This window comes from Amyelois transitella, chromosome 28 (genome assembly GCF_032362555.1).
Source record: "Amyelois transitella isolate CPQ chromosome 28, ilAmyTran1.1, whole genome shotgun sequence".
In the NCBI taxonomy this organism is placed as follows: domain Eukaryota; kingdom Metazoa; phylum Arthropoda; class Insecta; order Lepidoptera; family Pyralidae; genus Amyelois; species Amyelois transitella.
The window spans coordinates 3408256-3426625 of NC_083531.1; the positions used below are offsets into that span (position 1 = coordinate 3408256).

The window sequence follows — 18370 nt, forward strand, 5'->3', positions numbered from 1 at the left end:
AGTCTTACATGAGGGTAACCGCACCGAATACGTATATATTAAAAAACTTATAACACGTTGTTGTTACATTGAGGGTAAAATCTCAGACCACTTGTTACTAAGACGAGGAATGACGATAGCAATTTTTTGATTATTTTATCATATCCCGACTCGTTATGTAAGTAACTAATCTAATATTACTTTTTTTATCGAAAAAGTGGTGTGATGTGAAGAGGTGATGACCGATAACAGGCCAGACGAAATATTTTGATTAAAATTAGGTCAACTTTAGGCATACATATACTTACGTCTATTTCCTTGCGGGGTAGACAGCCAACAAAGTCTTGAAAAGATCGCCTTCAGCTTTTTGGCCTAATATATTTAGATACAAATAGTGACAGGTTGCTAGCACATTGCCTAAAAAAAGAATCCCAAGTTTATAAACATCCCCTAATCGCCTTTTACGACATCACCGGGAAGGAGATGGAGTGGTCCTATTCTTTTTTGTATTTGTGCTGGGAAACACACGGCACAGGCTGAAAGTAGTATAAAAGTCGTTGTTACTTTATGATAGGTTTTCCACGCGGACGAAGTAGCGGGCAGCCTCTAGTCGTCACATAATTATTAAATGCATCGTGACCCGAGATTTTATACATGTAGGTATTATAGGCAGTTTCCGGCATGACCATAAACATGGTTGAGTCAGAGTTTGATTCATGTATGTAATCCTTTGTTCATTACACTGGATTTACATACATACATACATAAAATCACGCCTCTTTCCCGGAGGGGTAGGCAGAGACTACCTCTTTCTACTTGTCACGATCTCTGCATACTTCCTTCGCTTCATCCACATTTATAACTCTCTTCATGGATTATATGGACCATTAGAAAAAAGAATAGGACCACTCCATCTCTTTCCCATGGATGTCGTAAAAGGCGACTAAGGGATAGGCTTACAAACTTGGGATTCTTCCTTTAGGCGGTGGGCTAGCACCCTGTCACTATTTGAATCTCAATTCTATCATAAAGCTAAACACTTACCAATTGGGTCTCTCTAACTGGCCATTATTTACAACAAACAGTTCTAAACATATCCTAAGCTCTTGATAATATGCTGTCTCGGCATACGCCACAAGAGAGAGAGAAAACAAAATATTTCAAATTCTTTTTCATTTATTTGTATAATCAGTTTCAATTATTTTACATAAAAACATACATCATACATAACATGACGCCTGTTTCCCATTTGGGGTAGGCAGAGACACTCTACACTCATTACTCTTTTCATGCATACCTATTTGACATTTACATAAAAAAAAAACATCTGAATAATATCATTATCCAGATATTATGACATAAATCGTGTGGTTCCCGGCACCATTGGAAAACAAGAATAGGACCACTCCATCTCTTTCCCATGGATGTCGTAAAATGCGAATATGCTTACAAACTTTGGATTCTTTTTTTAGGCGATGTGCTAGCAACCTGTCACTATTCGAATCACAATTCCATCATTAAGCCATACAGCTGAACGTGGCCATTCAGCCTTTCAAGACCGTCGGCTCCGTCCACCCCGCAAGGGACATAGACGTGGCCATATGTACACATGTATGCATGTCTATTCCGTATCAGAATCGCTCGTCTTCCTCCTCCTCCTCTTCTTCCCCCTTTTCTTCGTAACAACTCTCTTCGGCTCCGGCCTCAAGTGCTGATGGTATTGTCTGATGTGAGAGTGAATGTTGCCCTTGTGAGCGCACCGGTACTCGCACAAGTGACATTTATATGGTCTCTCACCCGTGTGTATCTGTGTAAGACACGGGTAAAAATAGAAATAGATTTATTTTCAAAATAAGTAAATAAGATTAAAGAGTTTATCTATATTTGTAAATTGACGTCGACTTAAATTTTCAAAAGTAACACAAGGTATCACTTATTTGACGTCGCATCACTTAAACCTAATTATATCTACTACCGCTTCCAAAGTGTAGAAGAAGCGGCGGAACAAACTGCACTGCAGCATTTTCTTCTACATTCATTCATGTTTTTTAATGTAGGTAGACAATGTGCATTCGTCCACGATTTAGATTTAAAAGATCTATATTTGTAAATTGACGTCCGATGAAAATGCTGCAGTGTAGTTTGTTCCGCCGCTTCTTCTACACATGCGCTTTGGAAGCGGTAGTTAGTAGTAATAATTAGATTTAAGTGATGTGACGTCAATAAGTGATACCTTGTATCCAATTTTGAAAATAAATCTATTCTATTCTATTCTTTTCACCGGATGTCAATTTACAAATATACCTAGATAAACTCTTAAATCTTAAACGTGGACGAATGCACATAAATTGGTATAAATTAATTTATGCCAGTTTCCCGTGTGGTTACCGGCACTATTCATGGAATAGGACCTCTCTTTCCTATTGCAGATTTTTATGTACCTACTGATTTAATCACTATGATTTAATTGGGACCATGATCACGAGGTATAATTACATTATAAGTACAATACTTAAGCTATGTTCCTTAGAGATAAGCCTGTTATGACACGCTGTAATAAATTAATGAACTAAACTATACTAACTAACTTAAAAAATTATAATAGAATAAATAAATGTGCCATCCGAAAAAAAAATTAAATAAATATTTCAATATAAGTTGGATTAGGTTTTCTGCAAAAAATGAACAGATCAGACGGGAGACGCTTCTTGTAAAAACCTGACTCGCCCAATCCAGAATCCATGGTCAAAGCCGTCACTCCGGGCTCCTCTTCAAAGGGGTCAAGAATACATACACATAAATAATTACATCTATATCTCTTGCGGGGTAGACAGGACCAACAGGCTTCAATGACTGAAAGGCTACGTTCAGCTGTACAGCTTAATTCAAATAGTGACAGGTTTTACGTATCTTATCGCCTCTATAAAGACGACAAGAAGAATGAAGAATACATGCACACATACATATCGTCACTTCTATATCCCTTGCGGGGTAGACATAGCCACGTTCAGCTTCATGATGGAATTGAAGTCAAATAGTGACAGGTTGCTAGCCCATCGCCTAAAAGAAGAATCCCAAGTTTATAAGCCTATCCCTTAGTCGCCTTTTACGACATCCATGAGAAAGAGATGGAGTAGTCCTATTCTTTTTTGTATTGGTTCCGGGAACTACACGGCAATGAAGAATAGATGTGGAAAATAACCCGGGCCTAAGAAGATAATACCACTCACCCTGATATGAATCTTCAAATCGCCCTTCGAGCCAAACGACTTGTCGCAATAATCACATGTAGGACAGTTATTCTTGTTCTTCTTATTGTGTACGTACAATTTGTGGGCGAGCATTATGGGGTGGGACGAGTAGTATTTGTTACAAATATCACATTTATGCTTAATTCCGGAATGTTTGTCTTTGTGTACTTTTAACTGTCTCTCCTAAGTAAGAAAAAGAAATGGAAATTATTTTAACTTGAAATGACGACCTTTAATTTTGATTTACTCTGTGTGTATAAGTACCTATTAGGTATATTTGAATTTGTAGTACCGACAAAAATTTTGAGGTGAACTTTTTGGCGGGAACCCAAACGTCATATTGTTTGTGAAGTAATATCTTTTTTTTTTAATGTGGTGTGTCCCGATAAAGGGCAAAGTAAATCACACACAGCTAAAAAAGAAACCCATAAAGAAGTTGCCCCAACAAAATAAGTTTGAGGCGGAATTTCCGTACAATTCTTTTGTCGGGTAAAGAGACGTCATTGATTTTTGGCAGAGACCCCGATCGCTGAGCTGATCGACCTCAGCCATGTTTTTTTTTTGTGTTTTAACTAAGACTTCTTAGACCAAGAAAAAGTTTTTTGTAATCTGTTTGTTAGGTCTAATCTTCGGATATACTGAATCGATTATGAAAATTCTTGCACCGCTGAAATGGTACATTATCAGCGGGAATTATGTACTATGTAAGCACTTACTGCGCGGGAAGTCGTGGCGGGAAGCTAGCCTTAAATGAAAAACTTACCGTAATATATTCCCCACAGTCTGGGCACAGGACAGACTTGAAGTACTTCTTGTAAGGATATTCTTTATCCTTGTGTTGTAACAAATAGTGGTGATAATGTTCGGTCTTGGATCCTATTATACTGTCACACTGCAACAAATAGTTTTTTAATGTTGCACATTTTACGTAACTAAATGAAGTTTAAATAAATAAAACGAAGCCTCCAGAAACAAAAAAGTTGTGTAAAAGATTTTCTTAATAACATACCTCTTCACATTCCATAGGGTACACTCTAAATTCCTCTTTATCGTCATCAGATAAATCAGAGGCCGGTACGAATTCGTCATCAAGGTTCTTCTCTACGGTACCGGAGTCTAAACCGCTGTAACTAATATTCTTCCTCGCTCTAAATCTACCTTCTATAATATTAGCAACGTCTGGATTAGAACTGACTTTGTTTACGTGTAACTTTTCATCGTCATCCTTATTTTGTTTATCTTTAATGCGTTTCTTTTTCTTATTATTTACATTGCGAGGTTTCCTTTTGATTTTTCTTTCGTTCTTGTGACGTACTGAGCTCATTTCCACAAGGAGATCGTCCTACGAGTAGTTAAAGAAGTTTCAAAAAAAAATCATCTATTGTACGGAGTTTTACATGATATTTAACTAGCTTATACCCACAGCTTCACCGGCGTGAATTTAGTCCCACCTACACGCGCGAATTAAGCGCCATATACAAAAGAATTCAGGTTTTTCGCAAATCCCACGATTACTATAGTTTTAATTAGGATGAAAGGTACGCTATGTCTTTCTCTCTCTCTCTCTTAGACTCTTAGTTATATATAGATGCAAAATTTCAAGAACTCTCTTATTTATTAACTAACTTTTGTACTTATAATATTAGTTGGTGTTAATTAGTATGGATTACCTCATTTGAACTATTATTTGATTCACCCTGTTCAGAACCAATTTGTGATATTTCAACAACTATAGTTTCATGTTCTTTAACAATTTCTTCCTTTACATCATGCTCACTTTTAATTAAATTCGAATCAAAACTTAATGGATCATTTGTTAAAGTGACATTATTTATTTTATCATTATCCTCATCATTATTACAATAATAATCTTTAATAAAATTCAACCGCGTTTTACTATTATTAGTCTCTAATTCAGTAATATAAGAATTGTCAATTAGACTCGGATCTATCCTGTCCATTTCCCCTGTACAAGGATCTATATAAAAATCACCTTTATCAGGTGATGTATTTCTTTCAGTTTCAAACTTGACAGGGAAACTTTTCGGACATTCTGTCATCGGGGCGATTTGTACATCAAATGTAGAAACATTATTGTTATAATTTTTATCAGTTTTATAATTAGCATCATCATTTTTTGACAATTCAGATTCGTTGAGTTTCAAAGTATTTTCAGCATCATTCCTAACAGTTGGCGGTTCAACATCTGCATCATTAGATTCCACTGCCTCCTCTTTAATTTCCGTAACCGTGTCAACTTCAATTTCGCAAGTTTTTCCTTCATCATGTCCTGGATTAATATGTGCGATATTATCGTTTTCTGATTCTTTCGTAACAGACGTTTTGAATGTATCATGTTCAGGATTCTTTATGTTTGTTTGACTGGAATAGATTTCAATCTCACTTCTGACCAAATTGGAAGATATGCCACATTTTTTTCTATCTATACATGAAAGGGAGTATGTGGTGATCTGGAAGTAATGTATCCGAAACATAATTAAGATATTGTATATACAAATATATACAATATCTTAATTTATTTTTCAACTACGTATGTATACACAATATCCAATGGGAGAGTGTTAGATAATTCTATTAGCATAAGTCCACCAATTGGACTTTACAAATTGTAATTGTAACAATAAAAATAAATAAATAAACAATTAATTCAGTAATATGTTTTGTTTCTACTGATATTAAGCTTTCACGTAGCATTATTATACTATTAAACATAGATATAAAATACCTTATTTTATCTCGGATGTGGTCACCAAGTGACTGAATCTTTGTAACTTGATTTGAAACATCTGACATAAAATAAAGTTATGTTACATATGCATTTAAAGTCTGAATTATTTACAAATGTTCTTTCTTTTTCCTTACACAAAAGGTTGAGAGGATTGTGGTCAAATCAGGTAAGGTGATTAAGGGAATTATTTATTACTACAAAAGAGAAAAAGATTAAAAGATACTCAAACATTAAGAAAGCAAATACGGATTTAGGTTCCCTGGAAAAGGTCACTTAGTGTAAAAACCTGACTCGCACAATGGTCAAGTGCGTACCTTCATGGTACACACTTGACCATTGTAAGCTAAGAATTCAGTCCAAATAAAACAAAATATTTAAAATTTACCGGCTCATTCAGCAACAAGTACTGGTACAATAGTTTTTGTGCCTTCAATGCCTTTTGTACGAATTCACACGATTTGTTCAAAATAAAATAACATTCAAAACAAGTGCAGTCGCTGCTATTCAAATCCTGAAAATATTATATGGTAATAATAATGATGTTGTCTCTGCCTACTCCTCTGGGGAAGAGATGTGAGTTTATGTAGGTATTAGTGTATTAATAAAGATATTATCACATCTATCTTGCTGGGTGGCCAACGGTCTTATTTATTTATTTATTTAGTTCACCAACAATCGAAACAACATATTATACAAAGATGATACATGTATAAAAGAATTAGTTCTAATTGATCGACCAATTAAAGGTAAACCCAGCATGCAATGGGTCAACATGGTCATACAGTCTTGAAAAGACTGTATGACCATGTTGAGCTGTGTGGCTTAATGATGGAAATGAGATCAAAATAGTGAGTCCAGTTGAGGGGATAATATGTAGTGATATAAGGTAATAACATAAGTTAATAATTTTCGTAAACTTATTAAAGATTAACTATGTTTTTAAGTTATTGTGATGTAACTTATAGAAGTTACATGTCAATTAGTGTTTTGTGTAGTGAGTCAAAAAGACTAAATTTTATTGAAATTTTGCCTTTACAAATGGATCTTGGCAATGACCTTGCAAACACGGGAAATAATTTTATTACCCAGGTAATAATATTCTAAACCTATATAAAGTGAGTATAAACAAACCTTAAAAAAACCGTTCTCTTTAAATATTCGTTCAATAAAGTTCATAGCAACATTGTCTAAAAAATACTTCACGTTCAAGTTTGTCCGAAGACATATTCTGCAATAAACCACATCACCGCTAGCCATTACGAATTACAAAATCTTAACAATAAACCTTTTCATTTCATAATTATTAAAAACTTAAAAAACAAACAAACAAACAAACTAAATAGAGATACTATGTTGTTTATGTATTTATGTATATTTATAAATTAATTTTCGCAAATTCCAGAAGGGATGGCGATCCTTGCCAAAAAAAACGATTTTTAAATCGATAGGAATCGTGGCCTGATGAATCGGTCCTCAAAAAATCGGGGTCTAAAATATCGATTTCCAAAAAATCGATCTTTTTCAAATTCTATTTTACATTGTAAGTATAAATCAAATTCATAAAAAACAAGTCAAATGGTATTATTAAAATTAACGATCTTTTAATCAAATTATTTTAACAATTATATTTATTACTATTATCATCAAAGTATCAGGGATCAGGAAAATATAAAAAATATTTTCAAATCTTTTTTAATCAAATCAATTAGATAATTTGGCTTAAAGTTCCCAATGATTAATATCTTAACTTTAAAAAAAAATAATCTGTCAAGTCTACCGGGATCCAAGCGGTTCCGCTCGTCATTTGCTATGTTTCCAGCAACTGAAAAGGAAAACAGGCCTTCACAAGGAACGAATGATCCCACAATAGTCATATACGGCATGGCTAATAACTGAACGTGGTGATATATAGTTTTTTGCTCTTGCCAGTAATATAAAGGATCATATTTCAGGTCCACGACTGCCTGCGATAAATAATGTTTATGTTCTTTATTTAAATCTTGAGTTTTCCGTGCAAGTGCATTATACATAGAAAGTTGCGTTTTGGCAAGCAACTTGTGGAAATCCCATATTCCTTTATTCAAAGTAACATATTAATTTCTGTTGTCTGTGGTTGCTGAGTATGTTTGGGATGTAAATTAAACAATTTTAAACAAAAGAGTTTTAAGTTGTCTCGGACAGTTGGCGCACATGTGCGCCACAGCAGATTACGGTGATGGCGCATATATGCGCCACAGCAGCTGAGAGGTTAAAGAATATGATTATAAAAAGGTTAAAGAATATGATTATATGATTATAATTTATAAACGTAACTGTTTATTGATGAGAAGTGAGGCGAAGGAGACTACACATACAGCCATCTCGCGAGGTTTTGAGTAATTAACCGGCAGCACTCTTGTAAAACGGGCCTTCAACTAATTGTGTGGTTTAAACCAAAACAGAAAAAATCGTGTCTCGATTTTAGGATGTCTGAGATCGATTCAATGCATAGGATCGATTAAAAAGATCTACTTTTTCGCTCCAAAAGATTGATTTTTCGATTAAACGATCTCAGATCATCCCTAATCCAGAGTTTACTATTACCGATTGCCAACTGTCCCCAAAGAAAAGCGCCAAACTGGTGCTAAAAAATTATATTTTGAGTGAAACCTTACCTATTACACGACTGCCTAAAATACATCATATATCACGACTTTAATAGGGTAGACAGTTTCAACAAGTCGAAAAAGGATAAGACCAGCGGAGCTGGCATATCATGCGTGACGTCGTATTTATCGCGCAATAAACTTGAGTAATTAATGTTTTGCTTTTATTTTGACGTGAAACGGGACAGTGATAGATAGATAGATATTTTGTCGCGCGTGCCACGTTGACCTAACCTGGCGCTTAGGTCACAATTTCGGACCACCATGGTAAAAAAGCGCTCGATTAGCATCATAACTCGAAAGGGCTAATTTGGCAACACTTTTTTAAAGATTGTCTGACGAATAACTGTCAGTGTCGGGCAGATGTCAAGTGTCAACAGTGTGTTGTCAAAGTCAGCTAGTCTTTAAAATCTGTACAACATAGAGGTGTAAAAGTAACGAGAAAAAGCAAACCCGTATGTATTCGTTACTATAAAAATGAGTACTCGTTACTATCGTATCGTTACGTTACTCGTTACTTTTGATACCTCAGTATAACCCAACGAAACGAATCGATTCGTATGTTGGTGCTTTTCAAGCATCTACTTACCTGCGTGAAATGAACCCATTATACAATAAATGCGAGGAACGAAATCATGCGATTAACGAAATACATTCGAGAGTAACGTTTCGTTACTCGGTATCAGAGCGCTCACCCATTACTCAGTACCGAATACATACAGTTTGTTACATACAGCTCTAGTACAACACCTACGAGCGGCACCGCGGGCTATTAGTTTGCTTGTAAACTCTTTTTTGCATATATAAAATGTTGTTGTAAAGAAATTTGTTTTGTTTATCCCTCCATTATCACAGCGTATGGTTGAAAACAGAACAATCGACAACCTTACATGCCGTGAGGTAATTTGGCTACATTATTCGCATTAATAAAATATTGATGAATGTCGACGAAGAAGACTGCCAAGCAGCTGAACGTGGCCTATCAGCATTGTCAAGACTGTTGACTAGTGTCTACCCCGCAAGGAATATAGATGTGATTACGCATGCATCAGTTACAATTATATTATATGTATATAGAGTTACCAGGGGTAGATATAGGTAAATAAAAACACATAATCAGCTATAATATACACTTTACTTACGGCGTACAACCTTTAGCACATCATATTATTATACAACGAGCTTTTATATTAGAATAATATAATTACTATGATAATGGCGCTTATATGTTTAAAAATCAGTTTCCTTGTGACGTCACAATTCACTGCTTCGATCCAAGAAAGTGACCACACATATGAATAACTCTAATCAATAACTGGCCAATCAGGGTGCGTACGCAACAAATGAGCTCTGTGATTAGCTGATATCAGACTAATCAGAGCGCGTACGCAGCAAATGAGCGCTGTGATTGGTGGATTCATCTTGTGATCGAAACAGTACACTTAAATAGTTCTAATTTGACAATACAGGCTAGTGTTTTTTTATTGAAACAACGGTAATGTTTTTTGAGCGCTCGGCACAGGAGTGGGAATCGCTTTGCGCACCCCATACTCGTGCGCCTATCACTTCTTATATCTACTAAAAAATGAAAATTGATTTCTCAGACAATTACTGCCTGATACAGATAAAATTCTTATAATTCTAGTACACCTGTACCGTCAAAATGACAATATCATCTTCCTGGCATATGACCAGGATGAAGAAGTAAGACTCATATTACAGGGAGCAAATCCTGTTTTTTTTTACTCAGTATATCAGGGAACCAAACCAGTTAGGTGCACATTCTTCAATTCCATAAAATGTGCAGGTTTCCTCAGGGTAATTTGTCTCAGCGTATCTTACGGGGACGTTCCTTGATACGGTTACACAATCATCAAGTACATTTTACACAAATTGATATTTATATCAAGTCATTCAAAATGAATTTTATGTCACATATAGACATATAAAATGTGGCCAGCCACGCTTCGTCAGTGCATTGCAGTTAAGAGTCAACAGCACATCAAGTTACCCTGCATGGGACTCTATGACCTGGTGTTATGGGCGTATATGCGGTGAATTTGAGTAGGTTGATATGCTGTTATTGCATTACACGGTTACAACTTTTTATACATAAAAAAATCACATTTCTATCCCTAAGGATCTCACATCTTTATACGTCAACGTCAAATTCAGTATAGTCATTTTTCAACCGACTTAAAAAAGAAGGTTTTCAAAGTTTGTAATAAGTAAATGTAAAGACGATACAGTAAGTACCATATATACATTATTCATTCATTGACATTATTTTGAATCAATTTGTATCGCTTTTTCAAAAGAATCTTATTACATATACATTTCAATGTAGGAATAGGCCCATCTCAAACTCGGCAATTTAAAAATATGCCGCAGAAAGTCTTTTAAGTCGCAAATATTCACATCTTTTATCAGTGCGATCTCAAAATTTTATTTCAATTAGGTACATAACATGAAAATCTTTTTAAAATCTGTATACAACTAAACATAATTGCGTCAAAAGAAAAAAAAAACAATACGAAAATGTCATTTCTACTCGTGAAAACAAAATAATAATGCAATAATTTAAAGCCCGTTAAAAATACGATACAAACTTTTTTTAATATAGGCTCGCTCAATCTGTAATACAGATTGAGCGAGCCTATATTAAAAAAATTATTCATTATTATGGGTCATTTCAATTTACATAATAATTGATGATATGAGAATGTTGTGATGTGAATGGAGATGTAGTTACAGGAATAGAAAAGGGTATGTTAAGATGGTTCGGTCATGTGGAGAGGATGAATGAAAGCAGGTTGACTAAGCAGATATACAGGGAGAGTGTGGAGGGAAAGGTCGGAGTGGGAAGACCTAGACGAACTGATCAAATTAAGGACGTCCTGGTAAAGGGTCAGGTCAAAAGTACCCGAAACCGCCGAGCTTGCATGAAGAGAGTTATGAATGTGGATGAAGCGAAGGAAGTATGCAGAGATCGTGGCAAGTGGAAAGAGGTAGTCTCTGCCTACTCCTCCGGGAAAGAGACGTGATTTTATGTATGTATGTATGTATCTCTGTGCTAGATGTCAAATTAATACATTTTATGAAATGTCAAAAAAAAATATAATGTTTAAATCGCGATTTTTAAAGGGCTTTACACTTGTCGGTAAACCAAAAAATTTCACACGTGTATTCTAGTGATGTACAAGACTAGACTCATTCAAGATTTAAAATAGCTTAATAATATGTAAACATAATTAAGATTGTTGACTCTGACTGACCACTCAAGGGATGTGATTATCACATATATAAAATTCTCGTGTCACAATGTTCGTTCTCGTACTCCAACGAAACGGCTTGACCGATTCTCATTAAATTTTGTGAGCATATTGAGTAGGTCTGAGTATCTGGGCCTGCTGTAAGAAATTTGTCTAAAAATAAGTAGTGCCCTTGTACTGAATTTCTCTTTAAATTTTTAATTTTTTTTCCCTTGATGTACCTAAATAGATAAATAAATAAATAAATAAATGTTTTTTAATTAAAACTCAACATGTAAATAAATGTCTGAAAAATAAATTATTTTTCTAGTATCAAGATCAAGTAAAGTACAGAGTTGTCGAGATCGCTCAGCTGAATGAATTGTGTCGTTGACCTCTGAATCTTACGCGTCGCTTTTCCGCCGGTCGGGGTGATATGACTTATTTAGGATCGTGTATTTTGATACTTATATTTTTTTTCGTACTTTCTGAAATATGAACCGATATTTTAATTTTAACGTTTTTAAATATCCTTTAGATGAGTACACACACAGTTAAATTTATGCAGTTGAATTAAAAGTCACCCTGTAGATATAAAATAGAATCTGTATACTAAAAAAATGTCTCAACGATCATGCCATTAGGTCTCTTGGACGCCAATCTTGTACATCACTAGTTATAAAAAACATTAACAATGTCAATTAAATACATAGTTAGTAAAACTGTGACCAAATATATGCATTTATATTTCGAATAACATAATTTTATATAAAGTCAAATGTTTTCTATGTTTCTATAGATTTCGCATACCACAAGCAGGAGTAGTTTTTCTTAGTATCCGGCATTGACTGTTAAGAAAAAAAAAATGTTTCATTAGCTATTTATCTCATTCACAATGCAGAAATACCTGAATGCAATATGTCTTGGGATTCTCGTTATAAAGTGGAAAAATAAAGTAGACGTGGTTCGTCGTCTTCACGTTTATCCTATTAGAATCCATAGGATAACAACAGAATTACCTAGTCGGTAAAACACAGAATAGCGCCATCTAGCGCAATTCAATGGAACTGAACAACACGGTGAAAGCACGTTGCAAGTCCACTCTTAATATATGCCCAGATAAATTAACTAGATGGCGCTGACATTAGAAACCCAACAATTACACTAAACTCCACCAAAGTCTTTATCATGCGTATAGCTAACATTTAGAATCAAAGAAGCGAAAGAAGTATGTCGTATTCTCCCGGTAAAGAAGCGCGATTTTATGTATGAACTAGCTTTTACCGGCAGCTTCGTCCGCGAGAATTTAACGCCACCCACAATGAGCGTCGAATTTAGCATCATCTACAAAAGGCAAGGAATTTTGTGCCATCAAAAAAGGATTGCAGCTTTTTTTGGCAAACCCCATGGGAACCGTTTTTAAACGGGATGAAAAGTACCCCTTCTCCAGACTCTAAATATATATATATACATATATATATTCAAGAAGATTGGTTCCGTAGATAAAGCGTGTAGAGACAACAAACAAACAAACAAACTTACTTTTACATTAATCATATTAGTTGGGACTTAACAGCGTCATGCCGTGTGGTTCCCGGCACCAATACAAAAAAGAATAGGACCCTTCCCATCTCTTTCCCATGGATGTCGTAAAAGGCGACTAAAGGATAGGCTTACAAACTTGGGATTCCCTTTTTTTAGGCGATGGGCTAGCAACCTGTCGCTATTCTATCATTAAGCTAAATAGCTGACGTGGCCGTTCAGTCTTTTCAAGACTGTCGGCTCTGTCTACCCCGCAAGGTGTATAGACGTGACCGTATGTATGTATGTATGTCAACAGCGACACCGCTGACAACCTTTATCCGTGCAATGTACAGTATGTATGTATGTCTGCATGTTTACCTCACATATAGTGTACAGAGGTTGTGGTGGTATAATTACCGTGGTGCCTCGCGCCGGTGCCCACGGCGCCGAAGCCGCCCTCGTCCTCGGAGACTGCCAGCGGAGCTGATGGAGGGGAAATTAACATCAATTAAAAATAATAATCTATCTATATCTTTCTATCAGTCTTTACAAGACTGTAGGCTGTGTCTACCGCGCAAGGGATATAGACGTGATTATATGTATGTATTAATAATTAATAATAATAATAATTTATAGTGCCGTGTGGTTCCCGGCACCAATGTTGTGTAACCAAAAGATATGACAAGTGTTAAGTGATATGAAATGTCCTATAATAATAAATAATTTGAATTTGAATAGAAAATATAATAGGATCACTCCAATTGTTTCCAATGGATGTAATAAAAAGCGACTAAGGTATAGATTTTATTTGCTAGGCATGCATATATGTACGTACATTTTTGACCTTATATCCTACATGACAGTATGCATTCGTCCACGATTTAGATTTAAGAGAACTTTTTTTTGTTAATTCACATTCGTTGTAAAAGCTGCTGTTTAGTTTGTTCCGCCGTTCCAAAGCGCATGTGTAGAACAAGCGTTCTACACATGCGCTTTGGAAGCGGTAGTAGTTATAATTCGATTTAAGTTATGTGACTTCAATAAGTGAACCTTGTATCCGATTATGAAAATCTATTCTATTCTATTCATGTTAAACCAATGACAAGTGTGTAAATACATAATTATTTAGTATACCCTAGTCGGGGACAAATCTATCCAGATACTCCTCTGTCACTAGAGCACAGCACATGCTGAATTACATGATAGAATATTTGGACGTGTTAAACTGTACCTTATCGGAATTCACAAACGATGTATATTTTTACATATAAGTACTCAAGAAAACAAAGGGTCAAGTCAAGAGTACCCGAAACCGCCGAGCTTGCATGAAGAGTTATGAATGTGGATGAAGCGAAGGAAGTGTGCAGAGATCGTGGCAAGTGGAAAGAGGTAGTCTCTGCCTACCCCTCCAGGAGAGAGGCGTGATTTTATGTATGTATGTATGTATAAGTACTTAAGCTATGTTTCTTTGGGATAAGCCTGTAATAACACGCCGTAATAGTTAAGTGAAAAATAAATAATGGAATGGAATTTGGTACATCAAAAGTAAAAATCCAAAACTGTATCCTAATAAGGATCTTACCAAGTACCCCTGTAACATGATTCGGATATCGAAGGGTGGGCTAGCAACCTCTCACTATATGAATCTCAATTTTATCAAAAAGCCAATTAATTTAATAATTAATAAAGATATACGGGACAAATTACACAGATTGAGTTCGCCTCGAAGTAAGTTCGAGACTTGTATTACGAGATACTAACTCAACGATACTGTATTTTATACATACATACATACATACATAAACTCACGCTCATAACTCCCTCTGTATTTTATAAATAATACTTATATAGATAAACATCCAAGACTCGGGCCAATCAGAGAAAGTTCGTTTCTCATCATGCCCTGGCCAGGATTCGAACCCGGTAATTATATATTATGATGCAAACTAACTAGAGCAACTGAATAGTGTTAACATTTTATGGATGTTCAACGATGAGTGCCAGTGTACGTTCAAACCCACATTATTATGGTTTTTGTTACACTGAAGCAGTTAAATGTATGTAATGTAAAAATATCTAAGTTTAATAATAATAAATAAATAAATAAAATTATAAATACTTATATAGATAACCATCCAAGACCCGGGCCAATCAGAGAAAGTACGTTTCTCATCATGCCCTGGCCGGGATTCGAACCCGGGAATTATATATTACGATCAGAGATCGGAATAGGTAGAATGAATTGGGGTCAATGAAATGAAACGTATATATTAATATGGACATGCCTCCGAGATTTGTAAATTATTATGATTATTTCCGGAATTTTTACAAGTGGGATGAAAAATATATTAGTGATATTAGTGGTAGCTGTTTTCCCCTGACTTCGTTCACGTAAATTGTAGTCCTATGTTACCCGCGGACAATGTAGTTTACTGTAAGTGTAAGTACTGAATTATAGGCTTATCCATGATATGCTTTTTATGGTAATTCATGATGCAAGTACATAAAATCAATCTACCTATTCCGATCTCTGATTATGATGCAAACTAACTAAAGCAACTGAACAGTGTTAACATTCACCTGTATCTAATGGCCGCTGGGCGTACAAAGCGTCAGGCCACGCCCCTCCGTACGTCGACTCTGACGTGTCCTGAAAAATTCATAAATTCTTTAAAATAATGATAAAATTTGTATTTTATTACATTTTTAATTCTTTAAGTTCTATATATATTAATTATTTAAAATCACGGAAATGTAACCAACCTATGAAAAAACGCATTTCTTTCTAAGTCTTTTGATGACTGTTGGCTCTGTCTACCCCGCAGGGGATATAGACGTTATTATATGTTATGTTATGAATATTAAATTAATGTAATATAATAATAAACAAGGATATATGGAATAAAAAATATACTAGTCGTTCACCGCGTCGTGAACAATTCATTTGTTTTTACAAAACCTCATAAAACGGCTCTGTCTACCCCGCAAGGGATATAGACGTGACCGTGTGTGTGTATGTATTAAAAAAAAAATTAATACATCACCTGTCCTTTATAGAACTTTGACTCGGTCACGTGGTGTATTGTCACTTCGTTGTTCAGCTTCGAACCGACTCTCAGTCTTTGAAAATACGGCAAAGGATCACCGTTGGCCACATGGTTGGGCCCAACATCGTCCAACCTTCCAACACATCCGCCAACATCACTCCTATCGTTGAACAGTGCGTTTCTGAACACATTCCTGTTCTCCTGACCGAACGGTGTATAAAGACCGGTGTAATCATTGTCATTCTTCAACGGTGTACCAATGGGTTCAGGCCTCTGTATCGGGTTAGCGAACAGTGAATCATTCGTTCTATCGTTCACCGGTTTCGTTCCAATCGGATTCGGTGACACAACCGGCTTCGGGCTTTGCCTATCGAAATACTCTTGAGTGAGAAAGCTCCTCTGCTGGTTATCGTCTGACGTTTTGAACAGCGAATAGCCCTCGTCGTTCTTTTGAGTGAACGAAGCGAGATTCATTATACGGTTCTGGAAATCTTCCGTTTTGGGCGACGTTCGCGTTTCTACGTACGGCGCCGGCGCAGGATATTGGTTGTAACTGAATTGGGGCTGGGTGAACGCTGGGTTGGGTGGGTTCCTCATGCTCATGACTGATTGTTGGTGCATTATGGACATCAACGGGTTCCTTATTGTGTACATTCCGTTCGAAGTCGGCGTAATCGTTGCTTGACACGCGTTCGGCGGCATTGGAATCGGATCCGGGATTCGTATCTCGGACTTCTTTTGGGGTGGTGTGTTTGATATTTGCACCGGCGGTAGGTTGGGGTGGAACATGGGGTTCCTCAGGGTGACCATCTTGGCGTCCTGTTTGGTCTCCGTGGCGTCCGCCGCGGCTGCCTTTTTCGCCTTCTTCTTGGCCTTTTTGGACTTGCCCGCCGGCTGGGTGACCGGTTCCTGTACCACTATTGGTTTCGGCGGTTCTGGAAGAACATTTATTTATTTATTTATTATCACACATAACAGAATTAAACGCAGTACATATGTATACTAATATTATAAAGCTGAAGAGTTTTGTTTGTATGAACGCGCTAATCTCAGGAACTACTACTGGTTGGTATTGAAAAAATATTTTTGTGTTGAATAGACCATTTATCGAGGAAGGCTTTAAGGCTATCACGCTATCACGCAAGGTAAATTATTCATCCTTGAGGGCTTCAATGACGCCCAAAATAACTATTCCACGCGGAGGAAGTCGCGGGCACAGCTAGTAATAAGATAAAAAGAAATAGTAGAATCAGATCTGAGTCGGATCCCCTAGTATGTTTTAAGTTTACACTTTAAATCATAAAGACAACTCAATATATTTATAGCGCGCTTATAATGTCATATCATGTTATCAATTACTCTTAAATTCTCCAAATGACAATTTTTTTGTCATTTTCATTCCAGGACTTAACATTCTTCATTCATCATTTTATTCATCTACGATTCGTCGACAAGAAATGAAGGAAGTCCATTATGTCGATGAAAAATTAAAAGTCCAGCCCTCGTGATATAACACGCGCAAAGCTTTAACGCGCGAAAAAATTATCGCTGTTACTACGCGAAATTGCTTGATTTTTACACGAAGCGACTCCCGTCTGACCTCCGCAACCTTTGCAGGGGAACCTAACCCCGTATTGGATCGATCATGATTACACATCCAATTGCCTGAATGTGGCGGGTCTCCTCACGATGATTTCCCTCACCGTAGAAGCATCGGTTAGTATCAAAACTAATGTACAAATCTACCACTTTTATAAGTTACATCGGCATTGTTCGACGGCGCAGAACTGTACAACCGACCGCCGAATCTGGCCGAATGAAAAATTAGTGAAATAACGAACTTATTGCTACTAAATAGGATTTAAAATTCCAAAACAACAGGTGTCATGTATCTCGCTCATTACCAACTACTGCTGCGAACTCC

At 36.1% G+C, this 18370-nt stretch overlaps 2 protein-coding genes across 2 annotated transcripts in view; both read right to left on the reverse strand.

Annotated features, from left to right (window-relative positions):
• Nucleotides 1-1591: 1591 nt before the first annotated feature.
• Nucleotides 1592-7367, reverse strand: LOC106139666 (zinc finger and SCAN domain-containing protein 5B). Its single transcript, XM_060952466.1, has 7 exons — nt 7111-7367; nt 6365-6490; nt 4901-5701; nt 4240-4572; nt 3994-4122; nt 3210-3413; nt 1592-1786 (listed from the first exon to the last, which is right to left on the reverse strand). Exons 1-7 carry the CDS (start codon nt 7234-7236, stop codon nt 1601-1603), a joined length of 1905 nt encoding a protein of 634 aa, XP_060808449.1. The 5' UTR covers nt 7237-7367; the 3' UTR covers nt 1592-1600.
• A 5090-nt stretch (nt 7368-12457) lies between these two features.
• Nucleotides 12458-18370, reverse strand: part of LOC106139665 (uncharacterized) — a 50858-nt gene continuing 44945 nt past the window's right edge. The window contains exons 44-47 of the mRNA XM_060952313.1: nt 16444-17381; nt 15980-16049; nt 13778-13882; nt 12458-12723 (exon numbers count right to left, since the gene is read on the reverse strand). Of these exons, the coding sequence (XP_060808296.1) occupies nt 13779-13882; nt 15980-16049; nt 16444-17381 (1112 nt within the window). The 3' untranslated portion in view covers nt 12458-12723; nt 13778. The remainder of the gene's footprint in view (nt 12724-13777; nt 13883-15979; nt 16050-16443; nt 17382-18370) is intronic.